Genomic DNA, 27,558 nt, shown 5'->3' on the forward strand with positions numbered 1-27,558 from the left:
ATAAGAAACATTAATACAAATAAATTAAGAAACCTATCTTGATATAAAAATAGAGAATCATTTACACTACAAAAAACACAAAAACACCAATGTAACATTTTATTAAGATTGGTCTATTGTCTGTTTCCTAATTATCTAATTATAACTTGATACTTCAATTATGAAATCTTAGTTCTTATTAGCTGAGATTTTTATGGCAATGAAACAACATATTGGAACATATATATGTTATTATTATTTTCATTTTAATTTTAGATTCTCTCTATATACTAAGTCTGCTTTCTAAACTGGTAATTCTGGAGTGAATGACAATGTGTCACCTTGGTGTTGTCTTCAGATGTGCAGTATTGACATAATCTGGGAGTTCGTTAGAATAGCAAATCTTGGCCCCATCCCAAATCTTCAGAGAACTTTGAAGTCAGTATTTCACTAAATTCTGCAGGCCTGCTAAAGTTTGAGATAAACACTGGTAGCCTCCACTGCTTAAAACATGGAATTTAAGGACAAGTCAGAAAAATGGGTACTTTCATTAAATTTTCTATGACAAATGCATTCTTCCAAGGATGCATATTAAAAAAAAAAGGTGAATGAGTGATACTCCTCAATTATTATACTAATTTAAAACACCATTATGAAAATTACGTTAGTGTTCCAATTCAGAAATTTTTGATATTTGATAGCTTTTGTTCACTAATTGTAAGTGCCAACCTTTACCAATTTACTTCACTGAAGAAGAAGCTGTTGAAATCCGAACAATATGCTGGTGGTATTTTAACTTGTTCATTTTTAAAGGAGGGAGCATAATTAGCATCAGACTTAAGCTACTGGATATAGAGGTAAATATTTTCAACTACAAGAAAAAAACAAAGTATGTATAAATTATGAAAATGGCTTAATACAATACAGTGTGAAAATTCTAGCAACTCAAAAAACGTTTTAGTGAAAATATGTATATTCATTAGATTTTCTGTTTGCTAAAAACATATGAAGAAGAAATGAACTGGTATTTCTTTAAGGTAAATGTTTAAGAGTCCTATGGCAAATTGCCCACATACGTTAATCCTTTACTACACATGAGTGATTATTCTGTTTTGATTTATAAAGTATTGACTGTAAATAAGAAGGAACAGGTAACTATGAAAAGGACTCTGGGCAAACCTGATTAACAAAAATTCCCAAATAATCAAGTTGATATTATGGTTGGAGGACCATAGCACTTCATTTTTTCTCTGTTATTAATAGATGAGTTTAGTACCATTAATAGGATGTTACCTATTTCTAGCTTCCAAATTTTCTTGAATTCCAGAACCAAATTTCAAAATACTTTCTAAAACTATAAATTCAAAATCCAGTTTATTATCTAGAATCTAAAATTAGACTCCCTATTGAAATTCTTATTCTGTTAATAGCATCACCATGCCCTAATAAATGCTAGGTGAGTGAAATAAATAAGAGGGAAAACTATTAGGGTAAACTCCCTTCCCCTCACCCCAGATCCTACAGATTCTACCTACATAATACTATCTATTCCCAACTCCAAACCGAGCTCAACATTGGCTCCCACCTGGTCCCCAGCACTCATCTTCCAGCAACTCTCTTATCCGTCCTACCTGCTTCCAAATTCACTTGCTTACATCCCTACCCATGTCATTTTCCATCTGATAAATTTTAAATGGAAATCTACCACATAATAAATTAAATCACATTCTTTATCCTTACAAGTAAAATCCTGCAATAAAAGAACCTCAACCTACCATTCCAGCTCTATTACAATACAAACACTGAATTAATTAAGTCTGATATTTGGGCAAAGATGCCTCTTTGCACAGTGTCCTCCATAAATAATTGTGAACTTAAATTGCATATATGAAACTTTTCTCAAAAGTACAAAACCTGGAACTTACTGATTTTAGTCAGCACTAGACAGAACAAAGGACAAATACCGGAGGCTGCAGTTTTGTGTTTCTCTCATACTTTTTCCTAGTAAACAAGTATTTACTATGCCGTTCTATTCAGCTGACACCATGAACAGATATGATATGGCAATGTGTCCCAGCCCAATAGCCATCCACCAAATACTTTTCAAGCTGAGGAATGAGAGAACAGAACAAACACACACCAAGATGACTGCATTCAAGAATACACTTGGAAAAAAATGGATTTGTATTTGCTATGGTTTGAGTATTTGTCCCCTCCAAAACTCATGTAGAAATTTGATTGCCATTGTGCCTTTGAAAGGTAAATGGTCCATGACGGCTCTGCCCTCCCTCATGAGTAGATTAATGCCATTTTTACGACAGTAAGTTCCTTATAAAGGGTAAGTTCAGCCCTTGCTCTCTATTCCTTTCTTTTTCTTTCTCATTACCTCCTGCTTTCTGCCACTGGATGCCACAGCAAAAGACTCTCGCCAGATGCCAGTCCCTAGATCTTGAACTTCCCAGCATGTGAGTCAATAAATTTGCTCATTATAAATTATCCAGTCTCCGTTATTTTCTCTGTTATTCTGTTACAGCAGCACAAAACAGTCTAAGACAGTAGCTGTAAGACTTAAATATGGGCAAGGACAAATTTTTTTTTTTAATTCTAATCTTCCTTTCTCTACTCACTTCTAGCCTTTCTGAAAGGAAAGTATAAATGTTTCACATGCCAATTCTGTAGTACCAAAAAAAGGGAGTGTCATCATGACAGCAGATCTTATCAATATTTCATCAAAAAAAAAAAGTTGGATGGTGTTGTTTTTTTTTTATCAATGATTTTTGGGACAGAATTCCATTCGTGTACTGTCTTGCCAAGTCCCAATATGACCACTGCTGAATTTCTATGATGTTACAGTGGAAACACATTCTAAATAGATTATAATACCAAAAAACATTAAGGTATTTCAAAATGCAGCACACAAACACTGAATAAAACTTATTGTGGTTATTTTTATTTAGAGTTCATAAGCTTTTATGGGTCTAATCATTATAATATTTTGGGACATTCATCAATAAAGATAATAAAAACTCATTTCTTAGGACATTTGTTGAGAAATAAAAGGGGAAAGGTAAAATTGAGAGAATTATATAAATAATAAGATATTAGTAAATCTGACCACAACATCTGATAAATATAATAGCATTCCCCAATATTTTTCCTCATGCAGAAATGCTTTGGAATAATCAAAGCATTAAATATGGGCTTTATTAAAATATTTCATAAAAAACAATATTCTTAATTTTTGACAATTTTATAAAAAAACCAAGAAACTTCTCCTTTCAAATACTTATCACATCCCTAACTTCTCCCAGAACAAGACAAAGAAAACACCAAGTTAATTCCAAATAACTCCATCTCTTTGCTCTTTTATCCTTTAAACACTGTGACAGCCATATTTAGACCTTACCAATAATTCCTAACCCCCTTTTCATCTGCTTTTCTCACAAAGCTGTTTCTAATGGCCCTCTTGCCCTTTCTCTTCCAGTCTCCCCTAAATGCCTCCAAAATCTCACCCAGATCTCTAGCCATCTTGTGATTCAGAAGCACTCTGGTTCAAACTCCTGTTGAGCTGCTGAAGGAGCTGGGGCTCATTTCTGAGGTCTTGCTTTCCTTTCAAATGTAAAAGAAACAGGAAGCCTGATGTTCTCTTAGGTCTACTGTCATTACTGACATCACCCTCTAGAAAGCAAGAATCAAGTGTAGCTAGAAGGAAGGAGTCTGTGGGCATGAGCACCACCATTAAGTCCCTAAGGTTTCTAGAAGTACACAGTCGAGGAGATGTCTTAGTGAAATGATAAACAAAAGGTAGGGCTCTGGGAATGCATTCTTCCTCTGCCATTTAACATGCAACTAACTTCCAAAATAACACTCTACAGCAGAGTCTATATTAGGAAGGAAATAATACTGGAAAAGGTAAAAAAAAAAAAAAAGGGTACAGAATCACCTTGTCTAATATTTATCAGGTATAGGTTAAATCTTCCTAATACAGTTCCCCTTCCTGCTTGCCACAATTAACAATGATTATTACAAATCTCCAAAAATTACAAATGCAGGAGTGGGGGAGCTGTTCTTGGGTCATCAGGGAGAGATAGCAAAATTATTCACACCAAGAGCTAAGCTTTCAAGTTAAAAAACTAGAAATGCCTAAGTTGATATATTAAAACAAACAAAGACAAGAAAGAACAGCCCTATCCCAATCAGTAGTCATTCTTATTTATTCCCACTCTCCCTTCTCCAGCAACAATTGACTATCTCCATGTATTTGCCTACTTTGGATAGGATCGATACACATACAAACACAGGTGCATATTAATTAGCTGAAAAGAAAACTTGTGATTTTTAAGTATCTGTAAAAAATATCTTTCTCAGTTCTTTCTGAAATGTTGATGAAAGGCTAAGAACTTAAAAAACTATATGCAGACAAAAAATATGTAGAGCTCTGGCTATATAACATACCAGCAGCACTTGTTAAGGTATTATGAATAGCCTTTGAATTTAATTATAATAGAATCCTACTTTAATAACACAGTCCCATGGTCTGTTTTAGAGTGAGGCTTTATTTACTTAGCCACATTGAAAGAGCAATATGAACAAGTGCACATTGTTTTGGCCTAACAGAATCTCTGCCTCCATCCTCCAAAAGAGCCATTTTAACACCATTGATAGTTTTTAAGAGGCAACTTGGTCTTTGGAACATATTTTTAAATATTCTACTAAATGTCATAGAACACTGACTGCCTTTGAGACCAGAGGCTCATTCTGAGATTACTGGTAGCACCAAGGAAGAGGCAAAAGAGGAAGAGAAAAAGGAAGAAGAGGCAGTGTGCGTGTTTGGTGGGGCAGAACTACATTAAGAGAAAAGGGAAGCGAAGTAAGTGGTCGAGAAAAGGGAGACTGGGAGAGAAGGGGGACTGGAGAATACAATATAAGAAAGAGGAATAATTAGAAGAAAAGGAAGCCTAAGGGGAAAATAGGGAAAAAGCTGAAAGAAAGAAAAAGCTATTAATATTTATGGTAGGTATTGATGTTGTCAATCAAATAAAGAATTACGATAGAGAACTGCAGGAACTAGATTCAGAAATAAAGAAATGTGAGAGGTAGAATGATTTGTGGTTGATAATTCAATGCATGGCAAAACTTTTCATAATAATACTTCCTAAGCTATAAAATTTACTAACTCAAAACACAATCTTAAACCAATTCCTCTTGCTAGTAACATGCCTTTTTTTCTCTTTTGAATATATAAAAAGAGTGGCAGAACTCCTCTTTCTTTGTGACTGTACGTAAGATATGAAAACAATTTTAAATCTTGTTTAGTGGCTTGAAAAATAGCCAACTTAAGTATGAATCCAAATATTTCCGTTCCCAAATGGTAGGAAGTAAGTCTTGGATGACATATTCAACATGAGCTACAGACAGAATTCAAAGAAAAACAATCTGTGCCTCCAATCTCCCCAAATGATAATTAACAGTAGGACACTGGCTGAGTTCACCGCTCTCAGGGTTTAAGAAAGACAAGGTTTTTGTATAATTAAGGACTTAAGAAACTGAGGTGAAGCTAAAGTCATCCCAGCTAAATAAGAGTGATATTATGCACAGAGACTCTATAGAGTTGCTTTCCTACAGCAATTTGGAGCCCCCAACTTGGTGCTCTGTGACCAACCAAAGCCATCAGGTACTAATTAGGTAGTGTATTCTGTCAACACTTTCATGCTCTTTTTTTATTAATTAATCATTCTTCCATATAAATGATACTAGTACATTGGCTTTGAATTCCCTCAAGTGCTTTACCCTTGAGTTAGAAAAGTAAAGAAGATATGAGAAAGAAAACGAGACAGATAAACTCTACCTATCTCATATTTGAAACAGCTCTGAACAGTTTCTTACAAAAGTTATCTATTTCTTTTATTTGCAGAAATGCTCCTATGGACCTAAAATGTACAATTTCTTTCTTAAATAATATGTAACTTATATTATTTAATTTTATAAGCTATAGGAAACCACAATGAGAACAAAATGTAGTCTAAAAAAACATTGGCACTTTAAAATTAATGATGGGGCTGAATGCACACAGCTGGAGAGGTGGCAACAATCCTTAATGCTTAACTACTTAAGGATGAGGGAAATTTACCTAAAATGAAACAAGACAGGTGACCTTAATATTGATGAAAACAGATGAGCAAAAAAAGAAGCAACATTTAATAACTATAGTTAAATTCAAGGAATTTAATGTACTATTTTTGAGATAAAGGGCCAAGCAAGCTTCTTAGGGTATCAAGAAAACACATATCCTCTGAGATAATTTTTAGTTTTCATAATTGCAAATCACTGTTATTATGAGGCAGCCATTAAACAGCTGGTGAGGAAATTTAGTTAAGATTACATCTCTAATGAATCTGAACATAACTTAGATAGGCAAGAGGAATATACATTGACTGGCATGGCTATGCTTTGTTGTTTTGGTTCTATGAGATGACTACTTGCTTAAAATAAGATCACGTAACAAAAAGTTAGGTATAAAAGTACTAGAAAGTGCGTCCTTTACACTTTGACACCACATTAAGATTATAAAAGCTGAAAAAAAAATTCTCAAATTAGTCAAGTACAACACACTACTGCCACCTAATGCTTAGTAAAATATTGCCTAAGGAAGCAGTCGACATTTTGTTTGATGTGACAGTTAACAAATAAAACATTATTTTTACAAGCTTTTTTATTATTTTCAAGGTTTTGTGATTTAGAAAGAGAAAAAATATGGATTGGCAATCCAAAAATGTGCTTATCCATCCAAAAAATACTTATTTAGTACCTTACTACAAGATAGATACTATGCCAGCCAATGAGGATATAATGATGACTAAAATAGGAGCCCTGCCCTTGAGGACTCATGGTCCAGTGGGAAAGGGTAGGCATTGTAAACAATTAAAGCAATGGTTAGGATGAGGTGCTAAAGTAAGATGATAGCAAGCATGAAAAAGTTGTTCACTTAAGAGTAAATCAAGGAAGACTTTGTAATAAAAGTGACATCTAATTGGATTTTAAGGGATGAACAGCAGTCAGCCTGTGGAGGAACTATCGGCCAGTGAGAGGGAAAGGGCATTCCAGGCAAAGAAATAGCAAATACAAAAAAGGACTATGCTACACATTAGAGAAATGACTAGAAGAATTGCAAGCCAGACTAAGAATGAGTAAAAGAATGGTTGGATAGAGAAAGATAATGGAAGATAAAGATGAAAAGCTAGACTGGGTTCAGACAAAAACAGCGTTTTTACAATGCTAAGAAAAATCTCACAAATTATTTGCATGATAGAAACAATCATATTTTGTTTCAAAGAAAAATCTAACTTGATGATAGGATAAAATGGATAGAAGGACAGGATGGGCAGAAGATGAGTAGGGAGACAGGCAATAAGGAAACTACAACATTAACAGTATTCATGATGAATCTGCTAGGGATGATGAGGATCACAGGCAGGACACTCAGATAAGGGGAAAGATGGGAAGCTAGAGACATGAATTTGGAAGTACCTGTGCAGCAGACAAGGCTACAGGAATGCAATTCTGTACGTATTTTGAATTATGAACTTTTTTAAGAATTTGATAAAAAGCTGAAATTGGGGGTGATATAAACATAAATATGCCTACAAATTAACAGACCCCTCTAAGTGCACTGGGTGTTGATAGCAAAAATATCATGGACTAAATTTGTTTCTCACAGTTTTGAAGGCTGAGAAGTCTCAGAATAAGACACCAGCACATTCCCTGTCTGGTTAAGGCCTATTTCCTGGTTCACAGGTTCTTGCTGTGTCCTCACATGGTAGAATGGGTAAGGCAGCTTTCTGGGGTCTCTCATTTAGGAGGGCTTCACCCTCATCATGTAAATTAACCTCCCAAGGATCCCACTTCCTAATATCATGCTGGGGACTAGAATTTCAACATTTGAATTTTAGAGGGACACACTCAGTACACAAAAGACTCCAAAAATTATCAATCTGATTGTGGGCTTCCAAGGTTAGTAAAAAAGTATATGTCATGAAAGTATATATTAAGATAAAAAATCAAAAATATTGTTTTAACTTGATTTATAATTTTAAAATATTTAAACATCTGTTATGTAGACTCCCATATATATTCTTTTCTCTGAGCCTAAAAATTTTGCAGTGAGCATTATTAATATTGTGTTACTACTATCATCTTTTCGGTTTTTTCAAATGAGGAAGCAAAATGAAAAAAACATTCCAGAAATTTCTTCATATTTTTATTGACCTCCATTATTCGTTTATCTTGAAATATTAACAACTGTTTCAATATCAATTTATTTGTAAAACTGACAGAATAATGAATGATTATACTTTTATATTTTCTAAGACCATCTTACATTTTAATGTAAAATATACCAACAGGTATCTTCTAAAATATAATTTAGTTGTTTTTGTGTCATATTCCTCTAGTACACACATGATATGGCATGCACAGAATGGGCAGGAACATCTAAGTAGTCCAGAGTCTGAGGGAGTTCCAGAAGCAAAACAGTTACAGAAAGAGCAGATTCTAAAATCTGCTTAATATAGGTGAGAAGATCATTGTTCAAATAAAACATGGTTGAAGTTATCTCTTTTCTTGTCCTTTTTATTATACAGCAATAAACTGTTTCAGTTGAGTACTTCACCACATGGAGTTTATTATAATGTTTACTTTCTAAAAGCCTAATGCTAAGATTATAGAATAAGCCTAAAACTAGGATTCTAGAATTGTGACATTTAAAATAATTTTTAAATTAATAAATAGTATGCAAGAGTCACTATGATTATGAAACAGTTATGTCTGAACTAAAAAGACACATTAAAATGGTTAACTGAAGAAAAAATATTCTTTAACTTAATAAACTGAACACTACATGCTTGTATTTTCTATTTAGTTTTTCAGATACTTTACCTAATAAATTTATTTTCCCTGATCCAAATATTCTCTTCTATAGTAGTATTTAAAACTCTCAAAAATGTGTCTTCAGACTAGCTATTAAAAATCTCAAGTGAAAAATATTCCACACTCTTAGCTGAATTATTAAAAATTAAATATAACAACTGGATAGCCTCTGAAGACAGGTGTAGACAAAACATAGGTTCAAAGATTACCACAAAAGCAATCACTTCACATGCTGTGGCTCTATTCTGTCATCGGTTCACATGGGTCAAGCAAGGATTATCTAACATCATCACCGAACTTGTAAGGAATAAAAGAAAAGGGAGAACAATTCTGCAGTCCATACAGAGGTCAAAAGAGCTAACTTCTTTCTTAACCCTTGTAGTTCAGCAAAATCCAGAGCAATTCAATCAACACAAAGGTGGTGCTACCAAGGACAGAAAAATAACTGAGATATCTCTGTCTTCAAGGACTTCATATCTAGCTGAGAGGTAGCCATTAGAATAAGTAATTACAGTAAAAACAAGATGAGGTCAGTGGAATAACAAAGTTAGAATACATCAATGGAACACTAAGGGGAAGCTTTTTTGACTGTAACAGAAAACTTCAGAAAGAAGTTATTCGAGTTGTACCTTAATACAAGATGGATCTCCTCCTACTGTACAGAAAAGAATGGGAAGAGACCCTCCTACTTCTAAGGGTGGTAGCTCTAGGTTATCTAAAACAACCTTCCCATTAAGAACTATAAAATCTAGGTAAAATACGTTTTAAAAAATCTTAAAAAGGATCAAAGATTTGACAATATAGTAAAGCCAAAATTGAAGAGAAAATAATAAAGGACAAAAGAATGGAAGGGTTTTTCCCCCCTCTGAGGTTATATCACCTATCTTGGAAATTACCCTTGAAGTGGATTTTAATTTTGATAACCCCATTTGGCTTACACACATCAGAAAGGGACTGACTGAGGTACAGATAACAGGTTACTAAATAGAAAACACAAAAGCTGTAACTGATACACTTAGCTGTGCAGAGGCGATCCATACTGCTACATTAAGATGAGGGGCCAGTCTGTTGTAGGCAGGACATGTTGCCACACTTAACACATATGCTAGGCTTTGTCCTTTCTTCACAATACAGGAATCAGGGGGCATTTCTTTTTTTACAAACTACAAGCAAAACATGCTGTGCAAACTTGCTTTCCCATTCCTGCAATCTGGCAATAGATTTTATTGGTGTCCAGGTCTGAAGGCAATATAAAATGTCATTTAATCAAAACTACTCTTAAAAATCTTTATATTTTTCATTAAGTATCCCATCTGCAGTTTCCTAAATACAACCTGTGACACCATGATATAATGACTATCTGGTCTCTGAGATCCCACCTCTCCTAAAACCTTTCAGATCTTTGGATTGAAAAGAGCTTCTTTTCAATGATATATCATTGAAAAGTTCTTGATATGATATATCAAGAACTATGTAATGTTTTGAACAACCAACAATAACAAATTTTTTTTAAAAAAGAGCTTCTTTTATACGTTAATGAGATGACTGGTAGCTGAGGCCCCCTAAATAGATTCTGGATGGGGGCTGGTCACCAGGCAGCCTAAGGCATGATTAGAGAGTTGGGACTTTCAGCCCCACCTCCACTCTCCAGGAAGGCAAGAGGGTCTGAAGGTTGAGTTGATCACTTATGGAAATAGCCCAAGATTATAATCAATCATGCCTACTTAATAAAGTCTCCATAAAACTCTGAAAGGACAGGGTTCAGAGAGCCATCCAGGTTAGTGAACAAAATTACCTCCATAGGCTGGAAGAGTGCTGTACCTTAATCCATGGGAATGGAAGCTCCTGCATTAGAAATCTTTCTAGATCTCACCCTATGTATCTCTTCATCTGGCTGTTCATCTATATCTTTTAAAATATCCCCTGTAACAATTGGGTGCAGTGGCATGCCTGCAATCTCAGCAGCTCAGAAGGCAAACCCAGGAGGATTCAGAGTTCAAGACCTTAGACAAGGCTCTAAGCAACTTTGTGAGACTCTGTCTCAAATTAAAACATAAAAAGGAATGGGGATATGGCTCAGTGGTTAAGCACCCCTATGTTAGATCCCTACCACCAATAAAATAAAATTAAATTAAAATTAAAATAATCCCCTGTAATAAATGAAAAAATGTAAAGTTTCCATGAATTCTATGAGTAAATTAATTCAAACTGAGGAGTGAGTCATGGGAACCCTAATTTATAGCAGTTGATCAGAAGTACAGGTCACAACATGAGGCATACAACTGACACGTGAAGTGGGGTTGGTGCAGGCTGGGTGGGGGTGACTGTGGGGGGGACCTGGGGGCTTGAACCTGTGGGATCTGGCACTAATCCAGGTAGAAAGTGTCAGAATGAAATTATAGGACATCTGGCTAGTATCCTCCAGAAAATTGCTTAGTATTTTGGGAAAAGTCCCTGCATATAGGGTGTACACAAGAAATATTGTACTATATAGTGTGTAAGTAGGAAAACACTTTGATTTTTTTTATATATCAATACAACCCTATAAAGCAGTAAGTATATATAAATTAACATAACAGTAATAAAAAACACAGATCCAAAATATAATCTTACAATATTTAACTTTTTTCTGACTGAACAATAACAACTAAATTTGCATAATGTCATTAAGCTATATTTTTATATCCCTGTATGATGCTCTAATTGCATTTTTTTTGGGGGGGAGGAAGTATATTAAGGATTGAACCCAGGGCCTCATACATGCCAGACAAGTACTCTGCCACTGAGCTATAATCTCAGCCCTTTTCATTTTATTTTAGGACCAGGTCTTACCAAATTGCCCAGGCTGGCCTTGAACTTGCAATCCTCCCACTTCAGCCTCCAAAGATTTTGGAATGACAGTCAGGTACCATCATATCCAGGTCTAACTGCATTTTATACATAATTCCTAGCGATGATGATAATTTACAATAAGGTATTGTAACAAGAGAAGAGATGTCTCCGAAAAAGGGTTTAAGGAGTTCATGGTGATAAGGGAACTCAATTTAAGATGGGTGGGATTCTTGGCATACGTGGTGGCAAAAAAAAATGCCAGCATACACCAGTCATTAGTATAGGTAGAGGTTTAGAGAAGTAGATGAAATATATTCAAGAGAGAATGAGGACCATCCCCAGAGAGATGCCTTTTGTGGTTCCTGACTTGTTTTAGTACTGGGCATTGAACCAGGGACACTGTAATACTGAGCTATTTCCCCAGTTCTTGGTCTTGCTAAGTTGCTGAGGCTGGCCTCCTACTTGTGATCCTCCCGACTCAGCAGGAGGCAGGCATGCACCACTGCACTTGGCCCAGCTCTTCTTTAAAGGAAACTTGTAAGAGGTGGATGTGGGAAGATATGTAGAAATGACATCAGTCCAGTGATCTAAAGACAAATTGTGGGGATTTAGACAATAATCAGATTCCTATGCTGATGTGTTCTTCATTATCTGGTCAGTAGATCACATTAGGAAGTCCTCTAAATTTTACTTTCCTTAAGATTTTGTGTCTCTCTTTTCTTAATTTATTTATTGGGGGATTAATTAACAGTGCACAGGTAAATTTACAGATTTCCTAGGATTTTGGGAATAGCAGGCATGCAAGAGAGACTGGCTTAGGGAGGGCTTAGGGAGGGATGCCCTGAAAATATGTGGAACTTCTGAATTAAAATCTTATTACCTTGTCCTTCCTTTATACTTCCTTTCTTCCTATTTCTTATTTCTTCTATTGTACCTCAGTACTAAATGCAAAAATCTGGCTAACTGCTCTACATTATTTCAACTAATCTTTATTAAATCCTTTGAGAAAGGTATTATTTTAATTTTTGCCAATAAGGAAATTGAGGCTAAGAGAGGTCAAGTCATTCTTCCTGGGTTAACATATTAAAAAATGGCACAGGTAAGATTCAAAGCATGGACCAAGTGGTCCAAAGTTAGGATTTTTAATCACTGTGCTATACTACTGTGCTATAAAAACCACACTTTAGAATCTGCATATCCATAAAACATTGATTATACTAAATATTAGTATTTAATCATTGTGTCTTCCTCCGAACAATAAATTCTTCTACATTCACAGATCAAGAATAAGGCCTAGAAATACAGTAGATACAACTCCTAAAAAACTTTGAGCAAATAAATGAATTACTGCACACAACCTCAGATTGTTTCAGTCATCATATACAGATCTGAATCCATGTATTTAACCAATCTTAAAAGTATAATTCTCAAAGAAAATATTTTAAATTATCTTCAGGATTGTAAGAATTGTATTCTATATTTAAATATTTTGAAAGAGCAATAATGTTTAAGGAGCTGCAGGGGAAAAGGATCCATCTTTTCGAGACACTTTACACTGCAATAAGAATATGCTCGGGCTGGGGTTGTGGCTCAGCGGTAGAACGCTCACCTAGCACGTGCGAGGCCCTGGGTTTGATCTTAAACACCACATAAAAATAAATAAATAAATAAAATAAAGATATTGTGTCCAACAACAACTAAAAAACAAATACTAAAACAAAGAATAATGCTCAATTTATAGAAAATTACAAGATCCTAACAGAATAAGAAGTTTTTATATTCCATTACTGAGTTTAAGAATTCTATTTGATCTTTAATTAGTGGATAACGTGGACACAATAGCATTAATTGTATTTGTGACATTGAAAATAATTCAATATACTTATATAAATTATTATAGTTCTTAATAATAAGTGAATGGAAAAATAAATAAAAATTAGTCAAAACAAATATAATATTAACAAGTAAAAAGGGACTCATGAGCCCAAATCCATGATTTACTTGAAAGCATTTCATATCTCAGATGATATGGCTTTATATATACGCTACAAATGATAGTTACCATTTATATAAAACCTATGCAACTCATTTGTGACATATTACAGCTGAACTAACCAGACTTCTTACACAACAATGTTGAGAAGTGAGCAAAAGGATAAATTCACTTCTCTAAAATTCTTAACAAATGAGGTTCATTAAAGACCAAAAAAAAAAAAAACGAGATGTTTTTAGAGAGCAGGTTCATGGTTGTTTATGAAAGAAGGGGGAGCAAAAAGCAACTTTCTAGGATGATAAAAATGTTCTTTATCTTGCTAAGGTATTAGTTATACCAGTATATGCAGTCAAACAATGTACTAACATAGTGTACTTTACTATATATAAATTATAGTTCATGAAGTTGGTTTTTCTAAAATGACAAAAAGAAATAAATCCTAATAAGAAACACAATAAAGTTCTAGGTATTTTACATAAATGAAAGAAAAAGTGGAAGAATAATTAGCTTCTAAAACTTCAATACCTTAAAAACAATAGAGTACAGGGGATAGAACACTTGCCTAACACCAGATCCTGGGTTCAATGAAAACAAAAAAAAGATTAAAAAGTGGGATATTAATTTCTTTGGAAGGATGACAAAAGGAATGTCTTCATGTTTGTTTTTTGTATCTTGGCATAAGTGAAAAAAAATTATATCAGGTAATAAGGAATTAGTCTTCTTGTTTCCATTTTTGTTTAGCATTTTTTTAAATATAAATGTTATACATTAATAATATATATAACTTCAGGAGTATTCTATATATTTTGTTTATATATCTGAAAAATGTAAAATTAAGAAGCAAAATATCTATATATTAGTCTAGTAATAATGTTTTAGAATATTAGTACTTTTCTACATATCTGATACATAGTCATAAATTTTAGTTAAAAACTTTCCTCTAAACCCAGATTACAGAGGTTTCTTTTTAAAAAAAAAAAAAAAATTTAGAAAGATGAGTCATGTAGCATTTCTTTATATATGTGACTTGTGGAATAGATCTTTCTTTTTAATTTGTTAAAAATAAAAAATATTATCTAGTTTTCCTAATATCACTTATTAAAAGACCATTCTCTCTTCAGTGATTTTGAGATATCAACTTTACAATATACTAGGTTTCTAGTATATTCCACTGATCTATCTCCTCATAAGCCAATACCACACTGTTTTAGTTTATAGTATTAATATTCATAGGCCTAATATAATAAATAAATAAATAAGAAAAAATAAATTAAAAATATATACAAAAATTGGTAGGAAAACAGTGAATGGGAAAAGCTATAGGAAAGCATTATTGTTTTATATCAGTTTGGAGAATTATTTTTGGTTTCTAGTATCACTGTATATTATTTTATTTTGAATGTTTAGTGTGAATCTTTGTTCTACCTTTCTGTGCTCAGTACTTCCACATACCCAATCTGTCATATGCAATAAATTTCTTTAGGTTCTGGAATTCTACAATTCTTTTAGCTAGATTACTTTGTAGTCTCTGAAATTCTATGATTCTTTGAAGCCAGACAATGTGATAAATATAACAGTGCCCTAACAACCTCTTCATGGATTTCCCATTTTTAGCTAGAAAAATTAGATAGCAATTAGAAAGTTATTTTGAGATTTCTGTTTTTCACTTTTTGTAAAAGCAAATTCATAATTTAAAGGATTATCAGTGATGAAACTTTAAACAAGCCTGTTAAGGGTATGTTTTTTATCTTAAAAATATAGCAAACTAGAGTGAGGAACATTTTCTCAGACTGAAAGCGGGTGTCAGCTAGATGACAAAGATATCATAAGACAAAAATATAGATGAGCAAATTCTAGAACTGGCTATAGAAGGTAAGACAGTATATGTGTCTCATTTTTACAGATGAAAAAACTTAGGCCCATGAAATTTTATGTTAGTTGAGACATATCTTAGTTGGTACAGCACAATTTTAGCAGAAACAGGGAGAATAATTTCTGAGGAACTGAGAGATTACATGCCATTAGTTGATAATAGAGTATGGTAATAATAATAATAATGTATAATATATATATATATATATATATATATATATATATATATATATATATATATTAGAATATGGTAATAAGAAAAAAAAGTTCACCCAATGTCATACTGCCACCTTTCACACTAATTTTCTGTGTAAATAATTTTCATTAATTTCTTCAAATAACACACTGAGTCAGATTATATATTCTCTTAACCAGTAAACTAATTCACCCAACTGTTTCCAATTTTTGAAATACTCAGTCAAGGCTATTAATGAAATCACAGATTCCAGGGGTTGCAGGTGGTTATTTATGACTTGTCTTATAAGAGAAACTACAAATTCTGTCCAATTTCAACTGCTAAAAACCCTGTGTTGCTAAACTCTGTGTTGCCAGTGTTTTAGATCCAAAGAACTCTCTCTCTCTTTTTTTTTTTCTTTCCCAGTCAGCAGGCTTCCCGGCTCCTCTTAAAATCTGCAACTGTTGGTAACATCATCTCTTTTTCTTGATTTTAGTGAGACCACACTTTCTCCTGATTATCTACTTAGTATCTCTGGTGACTCTTTTTCAGTTTCCATTAGGTTCATCTTAGGAAGCCAGACCACTCTATATCCCCACCCCTTTTAACTCCAGGTAATATGACAGAGGCAATATCAAATATATGGCTTTTAACCATGACCTCTCCTGAGTTCTACCTGCACTTCTACCTGCCAACTCGAAATATCTTCACATGGCTCTTCCATAGACATATCCACTTAGCCTGCTCTTTAAAGAACTACACATATTTCCCCCCAAAATTTCCTCCTTTGTTCCTTATGGAACAAAGTAAAGAACATCATTTGCCTTTCTGTACACCTTATGTTTAAAAATCACAAATTCTTCAACTCCCTACTCCCTGATGTATTCAATCCATCACTGAACACACCTCTATATTCTAGCTCATCTCCCTCTTTCTACTCTCAATACTAATGCAATGGTTCAAGTCCTTAGCTCTTGGCTTAGTAATTATAAAGGCACTATTCTTTCTTTCTAAAGTTTCTCCTCACTCCAGCATGCCATATTTACATTCCTCATTGTTACCTGCTAAAATACAGATCTAAATTTTCCTCAAAATGCCCTCAGGGCCTGAAAAATAAAATTCAGACTTTGTAGCCTACTTGAAAGTCCTCAACTAGGAACACGAAAAGGTTGGAGAGGAGATACAACCAAGGAGGAAGAAGAAGGGATATTTCATTTAGGCAACGTGGAAATACTCAACAAAGAGACAAGGCAGTTCTATGAAATGAGGAAGAATTCTCTTTGATATATTATCAAAAAACAAGGTACTTAATAGAAGCTGAAATTGACAAGAATGCTGACCTGGTACTGTGTTTTAATGGTCTAGAAATGTTTTAAACAATGCTGAGTTAAGAGACAGTGAAAATGACAATGCTAAGGTTTTGTCTGGGAAAAGTTGCCCCTGCTTGATCACACAATTGATTCTACAAATATGAAGCCATATATAGATACACAGTCTTTGTCCTCACTTTCAGAAACAAAAAGTGCCAGTTAAAATAGATTGAAGTGTTATTTTCACTGTGCTGGGAAAAAGAAAAAGATAAAGAAAAAAACAAATAAGAAAAAAAAAAAAACCAGAAAAATCCCAACCTTCAGCCAAATAGAAATCCACTTACTCAAAACCCTGATGCTGAATTATTAAGATGTAACTATAAAACAAAAACCAAGCATTTATTATGTGCCAAACATTGTCTTAAATGCTTTACATGTGTAGTTCACTTAAATCCTTATCACTACCCGAAGAGATATTTAATTATTATATACCTAGAATTGGGCTAGTATATTGTGTGCATTCAATAAACATACACAGTCCCTGACTTACAGTGATTTGACTTATGATTTTTCATTTTTAAATTCTAAGATATGCAAAAACATATGCATTCAGTAGAAACTACTTTAAATTTTGACCTTTTCCCAGGCTAGCAATATGCAAAAATGTAATACTTTCTCACTATGCTACACAGCTGCAACAAGTCACAGCTCCTAGTCCTACTCTAATTACAAGGAGGAAACAACAGATACTTTTAGAGTATGTTGTTTTGCTTAACTATGTTGTTCTGTGGATTAAATATATTGAATTTTTTGTTGTTGTTGTTGGGGTTCAGAATTATACTCAGGGCTTTGTGCATACAAAGCAAGCCATCTACCACTGAACTATAACCCCAGTCTTTTAAGTGCATTTTTGACTTATGATATTTTCAATTTACAATGGGCTTATTGGGATGCAACCCTATTTCAAGGAGTATCATCTGTCTTTGTCATGAATGAGTCACATCTATTTTACAAATAAGGAGACAGACCCAGAATCTATGGGACTTACTCGGGTACCGAGGTAACAAATGGCAGAGTAAGATTTCAAATCCAAGAAGTTGGCTCCAGGGGTCAAATGTTTACCCCTTTCATTGCTCTGTACCTTTAACATAATGCTATTGCTTCTTTAAAAATGTATTATTGCTGTATGTATTTAGCAAAAACATTAAAAAAAAATAAACTTGGAAAAGTAACTGCATACTTGCTTTTATGTACCCAGTTCTCAAATATATGTAGAATACTTCATAAAAAATTTCTTGCTATGAGTTAGTATTATTTAATCCCTGAGCCTGATTTCCTCATCTGTTAAAGATAATAATAATACCATACCCACAGGATTAAATAAGTAAACAAAGTGATTAGAGGAGTGTCTGATACACAGTGCTCTGTATTAGCTAAAACTATTATTGATACTTCCATTTAAAACATCTTATCTGTACCACTTTTGTCACCACAAAAGAACAGTTTACAATATAGTCTCCATACAATACCTAAGTAATTTACTGTTAAATATCTGGCATCCTATGACAACCAGATGACAGCTAAACAGTTAACTATGTTAGCAAAAATTGTAATGTTCACTGCAAGTTATATCCTCCGATTTCTACTTACAACATTCACAGATTTTTTCACAAAATTTCTCTTCATGCCTTTCCTGTAATCAAGATCACTTTACTTTGTAATGTAGTCAAAAGACCTGTTTAAAGAATCGTGTTTAGCTCCCTTCTTTCCCAATGTGGTAATTTCCCTCTGACTATAGCACAGGTACGGCTTCTACCTTCTTTTTCAAGATATTAAAATGGATTATATAATGAGCTTAACGCTAATCTATATATAACCAGTTATAATCAAAAGACCCTGTGAATGCCTACAAAAGTATTAAGTGGCATTGCATACTATTCCAACATTAAGAAAAAAGAGCATCCTGCACACTCCCGCTTCAAATTACATGGATTTTCTTTAAGATTACGGGACATACTGTAACAGCAGCATATAATTTTCCAACACAATAATTCTTTTCCTATTGAAAGATATCCTGTAATATTATAAGCATCAATGGGAAAAGACCTCCAATTTTCAATTTGATAAAGCTTTATCTTTAGTAAACAGCAATTTTCACATGGATAACTGTAAAAAATAAGGGAATAATATAAATAATCACTCTGGACCCTAAACCATTTTAAAGCAATGATTTGTTATTCAAAATTTTATTAGTGGAAAACTGAAAAATATCTTAGAATTGATATGCAAAGAGAAAAAAAGCAATGCACTTTCACTAATAAGACACTATTAATAAAATACTGCTAAGGAATGTCATTCAATTACTTTAATTTTTATATAGTAAGTTACTGGACAACAGACTTATTTGAAACAAATATCTTTAAGGCTAATTCTGCACTTTACATTTACATGTATCTTTAAAACATTTTAAAATAACTCAATGAGTCAACAGGAATTTTTTCAGAATCGGGACTTTAAGCACTACATTTACAAAAACTGAAATAAGGAAACAGTATTTACTAAATCAACATGCATTGTAAACTCAGCAGCCTACGATTAGCAATATTTTATCCCAACAACTAATTATGTAGGAGGTGTTAAATTCAAAGTCTTCTGTACTTGAAAAAGTAAATGTAATACATGTGTCTTTTTATAAAATTAGATACAGAATGCTATTAGTCAAATGTAATTTTATTCTCCAGAACAGACTGAAAAAATATGTTAATTCAAATTGAGAACAAAAATCTGAACTTTAGAAGCCCGCTTTTGTATCTAATAAACAAACTAATAAAATAATATGGTTTTCCCTTATAATTTTCTCTTTCTTAAATCTATTAGACCTTAAACTTATACAAAAAGAGAACTAAATTTTACTTCATAAGCTATATAAAATCTAGATCCCTTCAAAATTAAAAGAGTAGAAATTATGTTTAACCTTCCATAGTACTTTCACTATACATGAATGAGGTGTTTTACAGAAATCTAGAAAAATCATAATTATGTCTTTAAACAACAGTAAACTCCTTTGGAGTCAATTATGAAAGTGTGATATGATGGAGAAAAATCCAGTGACAAAATAAGTGATCAAGAATAGATTTTTAACCTTTATTAATTGTACGTTTCTGACAAACTAGTTAACTGTAACTAAGCCTTAGTCTTTTCAACTACAGATATTGAGGTAAGATTACCTATCTTATAGGACTGCTGAGAGAATAAAACCTGATAAGATATGAATGCATTTGTAAACTACAAATATGTGTAATTATACACTTACTGCTACATATTTTCTTGACTTCTTAAACCAAACACACTGAACATAATGTAACTCATGGACATAATTGAGAATATAAAATATTGTGCTACATAAACTGTTACATAGGAAACATGAGTATACCAACCCAGTCAAATTGCTATTAGACTGATTATTTCAGTGCTGCCTTATGTTTTTATTGCCTGTTCTACAGTTATTAGCTAAGGCTTTTCACTGACTTTACTATACATAGCTACCAGTCAGAATAATACTAGTTGAAATTCTCTGTCCTGTAATTTGCTGCTTTACTTTCTCTTATCCTTCTCTCCACAGACAGCTTTGTTTTCTGTTTCACAGAGGAAAAAAAAAACAAAAAACAAGCCAACAAATAAATGTGAGCTTATGAGTTTTTACCACCAAATTAACAAATGAAACTATAATTGCATCCATTCTTTCTTCTTTTCCTCCAGTAATAAGGAGAGGTCTCTCCCTTCTCTTAAATAACACAACCCTTTTGTCTATGCTTTGGATCCCATCTTCTTCTGCCTTCTGTCAATTATTCTCTCTCCTATTAGATCCCTTCTACTTTCTGTCAATTACTTTCTTTCTCTCTTCTGTAAGTAATTCAAAGCTATCTCTTGGCTACTTCCCATACAATGTACATATGCTCAAGTCTCTCTCATCTTTTAAAAGAACAGTAGGAGGAAAACTTCAAACATTTTAACATGTTCCAACTATCTGCATTCTCTTTTCTTTACATGTCTACCTTTTCTGTACTGAAGAAATGTCACTAAATGTAATACTATAAGGGGAGGACACCCATAGGAAGAGAGAGATGTAAGATTATTAAGGGAGATTACAACTAAGACAATTTTGAAACAATAAGTGAGAGTTAATTGAGTGAACATGGGGATGGTTCATAGTGGACCAAATATAGCAAGAAAATGCAAAGGCGTATGACCACTGAAGGTATCTGAACCCCGCCCCACACCATCCAAGAGCAAATGAAATACTATGTGGTAAATTAATTCACACATTTTCCCCTTTAACCTCCCCAAATTCCAGAGGAATAATGTTGTTTTAAAAAGACATAAATGCACAACCAATAGAACAGAAAAAACAGATCAGAAAACACTAAAATTTGATCCATAAATGGTACCTGCTATATTTGGATCTGGACTATCCCTCCAAAGCTCATGTACTAAAGACTTGGTCCCAAGTTTGACACTAATGGAAGGTGGTGGAATTTTAAGAAGTAGGGCCTAACAGGAGATCTATAGATCACAGCAGTCAAAGTAGACAGTGGGACCCTGGTCTCTTCTTTACTTTGCTCCCTGGCCAAGAGCTAAGTGGTTTTGCTCTGTCATGAAAGTTCCTCACCACAGAAGCAAAAGCAATGGAGGCAACGGATCATGGACTGGAACCTCTGAACTGTTAGGTCAGAATAAACCTTTTCTCTTTATAAGCTGATTATCTCAGGTACTTCTTATAGTAATGGAAAGCTGACTAACATAGTATTCAATTCAATCTGCCCAAGAAAACTGAAACATAAGCCTAAAGTGAGAGAATAAGAAGGATGTTCATTCACACAGAGATCAGAGAAACTAATAAATTGAAAGCATTATTATCACTGAGAGTGGGGTTGAGGGGCAGGAGTAAATGAGAGAAAGTCTGGTTGGGATTTAAAGTCCTCCTCATCACAAAGCCAGGCATCTACTCTGTCTTATCAGAGCAGAAAATTAGAAGTTTACTGTGTGGAAAGAAAGACCAAAGATGTTCTGGATTCAGGAACATTAGGCACACTGCTGAGCACTAGGATACAAAGGTGAACTTAAGACAATGAAAACAAAAGGAAGATGGAATGTAACACACACCACTGTAGGAGCCCAAGTTCCCATCTCCCCAGGCAGGAGATCTGAGAATTCCTCTCTGAGATGAAAATTCAAATGTAGGCAAGTGAGATCTTACAACAAAATGATTCACCTTACCTGATGAAAGCCTCCAGTCATGTACATACACTTGCAAATCAGCTGTAATCATTCACTTTTAAACATGATCTAGGATCACCAAATATGAAAGGAGCCTCTATGATAAAAGGCAAAAAAAAAAAAAAGGGCCAAAATATTTTTTTTAAAAAGGAACTCAAAGGAAGAAAAAGAAAAAAATAAACTTTAATATCTTTAAAAAGATATTATATTCCTAAAAAAAACTCAAAAATATAACTTCAGTAAATCTGGCAGAGTGCAGAAATTGTAAATACAAAAACAAAAAACTGCCAAGTGCGGTGGCGCATACCTGTAATCCCAGCAACTTGGGAGGCTGAGGCTGGAGTTCAAAGCCAGCCTCAGCAACTTAGTGAGGCCCTAAGCAATTTAGCAAGACCTTGACTCAAAATAAAATAATTTAAAAAAAATTTTTTTAAAGGGCTGGGGATGTGGCTCAGTGGTTAAGCGCCACTGGGTTCGATCCCCAGTACCAAGAAAAAAAAATACATAAAAAAATCAACAAAGGAATTAAAATACAAAGTTGACTATATTCATATACTTGACACATTGAACAAAGATTTATTGACTGCATTCTACTTTCCAGAGATGGTTTTAGTAAGAGAAGTCAGAAAATTATCATGTCCTGGAAAACAAGCAAAGAAAATATATCAAGAAGGAGGTGTGATACACTGCACCAAATGCTGTTATTAAATATCACTAAAACTAGAACACTTCTCAAAGTGAAAAGGGGAGCTGAGCTATTAATTGTGCAAAAAAACAAAACAAAACAAAAAAAAAACAGGCAAACACCAGAACAGTTCTAGGACAATTATGATAAACAGTATTATTATTATTTGATCAAAATGAAGACTGGGAATTGATCTCTGGCTTTAGCAATATGGATCTCAGTGCTGACCTTCACTGGAGTGATGGCAGCAAAGTTTCACTGGGATAGGTTTGAGAGAGATGGGAAGAGAAATTGGCACAAGGCAGTAGAGACAATTCTTTCAAATAGCTTTGCTGCAAAGAACAGAGGTGGGGCGATAAATGGCAGAAAAGGAATCAACACTTTGCTTTTTTAAAAGATGAGAAAAATTATGGCATATTTCAATTCTGATAGTTAATTATCTAGAAAAACAAGTCAGATATCCTACATACTCATAATTTTCTATGATGTGTGTTTGTTTTTGTTTTAATAGAGGAAGCTGAAGACTCAGGAAGCTGAAGATTCCAAGAAACCTAATAAATTCAAAATGTAAAAACCCTTCCTAATAAAGAAGAGACCCATTGACGTTTTTGCTACCAGAGTAGCAGTAGGAGAAAACCATCATGGACACAGGCAAGAAGAAAGCAAATTTCACCTAGCTAGTACATTAAAACAGAAAGACACACAGCGAAATAAATGGCACAGGTTGGAAAGACAAAATTAAAGCTATTTGCAAATGACATAATTTGTAGAAAATCTAAGAAATCTACAAAAGTAGCTAGAAGAATTAAAAACAAGATTGTGGGTTATAAAACTAGTATATGAAAATAAGGCATACTAATTCTACATATTATTAATCAATAACTCAAAAGTAAAATTTTTAAAAATTCCCTTTTCAATGCAACCAGAAACATCAAATCTTTAGAAACAAATCCAAAGATGTACAAGGCCTCTATACTAAAAATCATAAAATACTGCTAAGACAAATTAAAGATGGCTTAACTAAGTGAAAGGATTTAATATGTTTGTGGATTTATAACTCAATATTACCAAGCAGTCCATTTTGGCAAAGTGAATATATATTAATGCAATCTCAATTTAAAACTCAAACAAGATTACTTTTTGGTTTAAATATATAAGCTGATTGTAAAATTTCTATGGAAATGCAAGCAAACTAGAATAACCAAAATAAACTTGAAAAAAAAAGAATGAATTTACATGATTGTGAGAGTTATAAACCTATAGGAATCAAGATAGAGATGTTAACAAAAGGACAAATATACCAAACAGAATAATGTGCAGAAATACATTCATATCACCAATAATTCAATGCAGAAAAAAAGCATATTTTTAACAAATGATGCTAGAAGAACTGGATCTCTACATTGAGGAAAAATAAAAATATGACCACCTATATCATACTATACATAAAAATCATAGATCTCAAAGGAAAAACACATTATAAAACTTCTATTAGAAAACAAAAGAATATTCTTATGACCTTAGAGAAGATATAGGAAGCTCCAAATATACAACAAAAATTGGATGAATTGTATTTCATCTAAACAAAAAAACTATGAATCAAAAAACACCATCAAGAAAATGACCTGCCAAGCTGCAGACTAGAAAAAAATATACGCAACATGTACACAGGATCAAGAATATATTTAATTTAAAAAAAAATACATTTCACAAAAGATTATAAAAATAGCCAATAATTATAATATACTCAACATTGATAGTCACAAAAGGTTTAAAAACAAAAGCAAAAACAAAAACTCCACAATATGGTATCACTACAAACACAGTACAATAGCAGTGACTCTCAATGGAATAGTGAGTGAAGTTGGCCATTTTGATACTCAAAAGAGATATTTTTCATTGTTTGGCATCTGGGATGCTGTTATACGTTTTATAATATTTGTTATATTTTATATAACAAATAATTATACTGCTAAAATTTTAAATGGTGTCAAAATTGATAAATCTCAATAGATGAAAGAGATTAATAGCATCAAATGCTGATGAACATGTAGAGCAACTGAAACTCTGATACACTGCTAACATGCACATACAGTGTTCATTCACTTTGGTGTCTGACAGATACCACTCCATTAAATGCAGATGGTTTCTCATTACCCAATTAAAGGCTAACACGGCCTAGAAGGACCTGCATGATCTATCGTAGTCAACTTCACCTTATCTCCCAATTAACAGAAGTAAAAGGATAATTTAGTATCAGGAAATTTTTCACTAAAACCTACTTGATTTTGCTGATAGAAACCTTAAAACTTCTGAAGAAGATGGCTTATGGTCATTTAGTCTCATTTACTACCTAAAACAGTAATATTAGTACAATTCCTAATGGTGAAACATCTATCAGTCACAATAAACATGAATAGTTTGTGGAGAAAATACCAGAGACGTATCTGGTATAAACTAGAGAAATAACTAATGCTCTATAAATAATGGTTCTTAACTCTTGTAAACTCTGTTAACTGGAGATCATTGTAGATTTACTAAAATTGGATTAAGAACATCATCAAATAGATTTAAAAATGAATATAAGAGTTCAGAAAGATTCTATATATTTATAAATACCACAATTCATTTTTTAAGAGGATGAATTCAACTGAAAATGTGCAAAAATGGTTTAAATCGGTACTTTCCAATAGAAATATAATCTGAGTTATAAATGCAGACTACATATGCAATGTTATTAAAATAGTAAAAGCAGGTGAAAGAAATTTGGATATGGATATCTTATGCATATACTCTACAAAATAGCCTGTATATCCAAAATAGTATCATTTCAACATATTAACAGTATAAAATTAAATCTTTGAAATTCAATATGCATTTTATACTTATAGTACACTTCAATTTGTACTACCCATATTTCAAGTGCTCAATATCAACATGTGGCTAGTGGTTACTGGAAGTTAACTGTTTATTATACAACAACACTTCTATACATTTTATATGGATTATTATATCTACTCCTCTCTGAGGCACATACAGAAGAAAGTTGTCCAATAACTCAATCAACCTGACTCAGATCTCCAGTTCCACATCAAGTCAAGTGTTTTTTTGTTTTTGTTTTGCTATATTACTGAGACTTTCAATTGACGCAAATTAATATTTGAATTCCTACTGATACCATATATGTTTAAAAACCTAAATTTCTAGTGACAATTATAACCTGTTGTTTTTGTCGCCCATGATTTATAATCTTAAAGAAAAAGACTTACCATCAGTATGAGCTTTTGATACTTTTGTTTTAGGTCTGACACATCTGCAGACGGGTCTGCTCCCAGAATGCTGTACCAATCCTTTTTTGGTAACTGCTCAAATGCCATCATCCATTAAACAAGAAGTGGATCTTCTCAGATCCGCTGAATGGAAATATCAATGTCAATAATTCACTACAGTTTATATCTAAAATGAAGTACTGCCTTTCTGAGTTCTTTAATATCTCATTGAGGAATCATGATTGTAACGTAAACCTATGGAATCATGCATTTTTATTTAAAATGCCAAGAATTCCATGGATAAGGGTATACACAAAAATGGAAAACCTATTATATCTTTTAAATTAATGAATATACAGTAGTATAAAATTAGAAGTTGATACTGGAGGTAGTTGGTGAATGAACTTCTAAGAAGGTAATCTGGTGGGTAAAATGGCATACAAGAGCTTACTAAACACAGTTTAATAAATATTTACAAAATAAACAAACAGAAGAAATAAAGCAAAACAGAAAACTAAAAACAAAAACAAAAATGAATTTGAGGGCATACCCTGATTTTTTCCGTTCACTTCTTTTCTTCCAGATTACATGGAAAGGAGATTGTGCGCAGTGAACATTAGCACTGGCAGGGAGACAGCAAGAGTCCCCAGGTTACTGGAGAGACGCTCTGACCTCCCAAAGATTTGAAGAGCCCCCTGAAGCTGTCCATTCAAGCTACAGAAACCACACTTACCAGGAGCCCCAGAAACCAAGCAACCTCTTTCCACGCTACAGACTTATTCAGACATTTGGGGCCTTCCCAAGATTAGAACTTGGGAATCCACTGTATACACAGTCACTTCCACCGGCCCGGCCACTTGACGGGTACCCTCTCCCGGGCTTCAGATTTTATCAGACTTACCCAACTTCACACAGCCAAGGAGGCCCGCTCGCTGCCGGCTCTCGGATACCGGCTAGGGCTAGGACCCAGTGTCTTTTTCCGCCGGAAGTCACTGCTCTAACGTGATCATGTTTCTAGTCGAGCCCTAGGTGCCAGGGCACCAGTAGGAAGCGCCGCTGTTCCCGCCCCGACGCGGTAGCTATGGTAACCAGTCACCAATTTCATGGAGTTGACTAGCTGTAAGTGTCCAAGCTGTAGAGAATTGAGTCCCTCGCCTCACTCTGGCTCTTTTTTTCTGGTTCTGCGACTGTCGCTTCTCTCCTCCTCTTCAGCGAGCAACACACCCCTCAGGCTATCCCCG

The 27,558-nt window shown here is 33.7% G+C and overlaps 1 protein-coding gene across 1 annotated transcript in view; it reads right to left on the reverse strand.

Annotated features, from left to right (window-relative positions):
• Window positions 1-27,300, reverse strand: part of Dnajc24 (DnaJ heat shock protein family (Hsp40) member C24) — a 51,325-nt gene extending 24,025 nt beyond the window's left edge. Inside the window, exons 1-2 of the mRNA XM_027936704.2 lie at window positions 27,219-27,300; window positions 26,318-26,461 (exon numbers count right to left, since the gene is read on the reverse strand). Coding sequence (XP_027792505.1) covers window positions 26,318-26,428 — 111 coding nt within the window. The 5' untranslated portion in view covers window positions 26,429-26,461; window positions 27,219-27,300. The remainder of the gene's footprint in view (window positions 1-26,317; window positions 26,462-27,218) is intronic.
• Window positions 27,301-27,558: the final 258 nt, after the last annotated feature.

Source organism: Marmota flaviventris, chromosome 9 (assembly GCF_047511675.1).
Source record: "Marmota flaviventris isolate mMarFla1 chromosome 9, mMarFla1.hap1, whole genome shotgun sequence".
NCBI classification, from domain to species: Eukaryota; Metazoa; Chordata; class Mammalia; order Rodentia; family Sciuridae; genus Marmota; species Marmota flaviventris.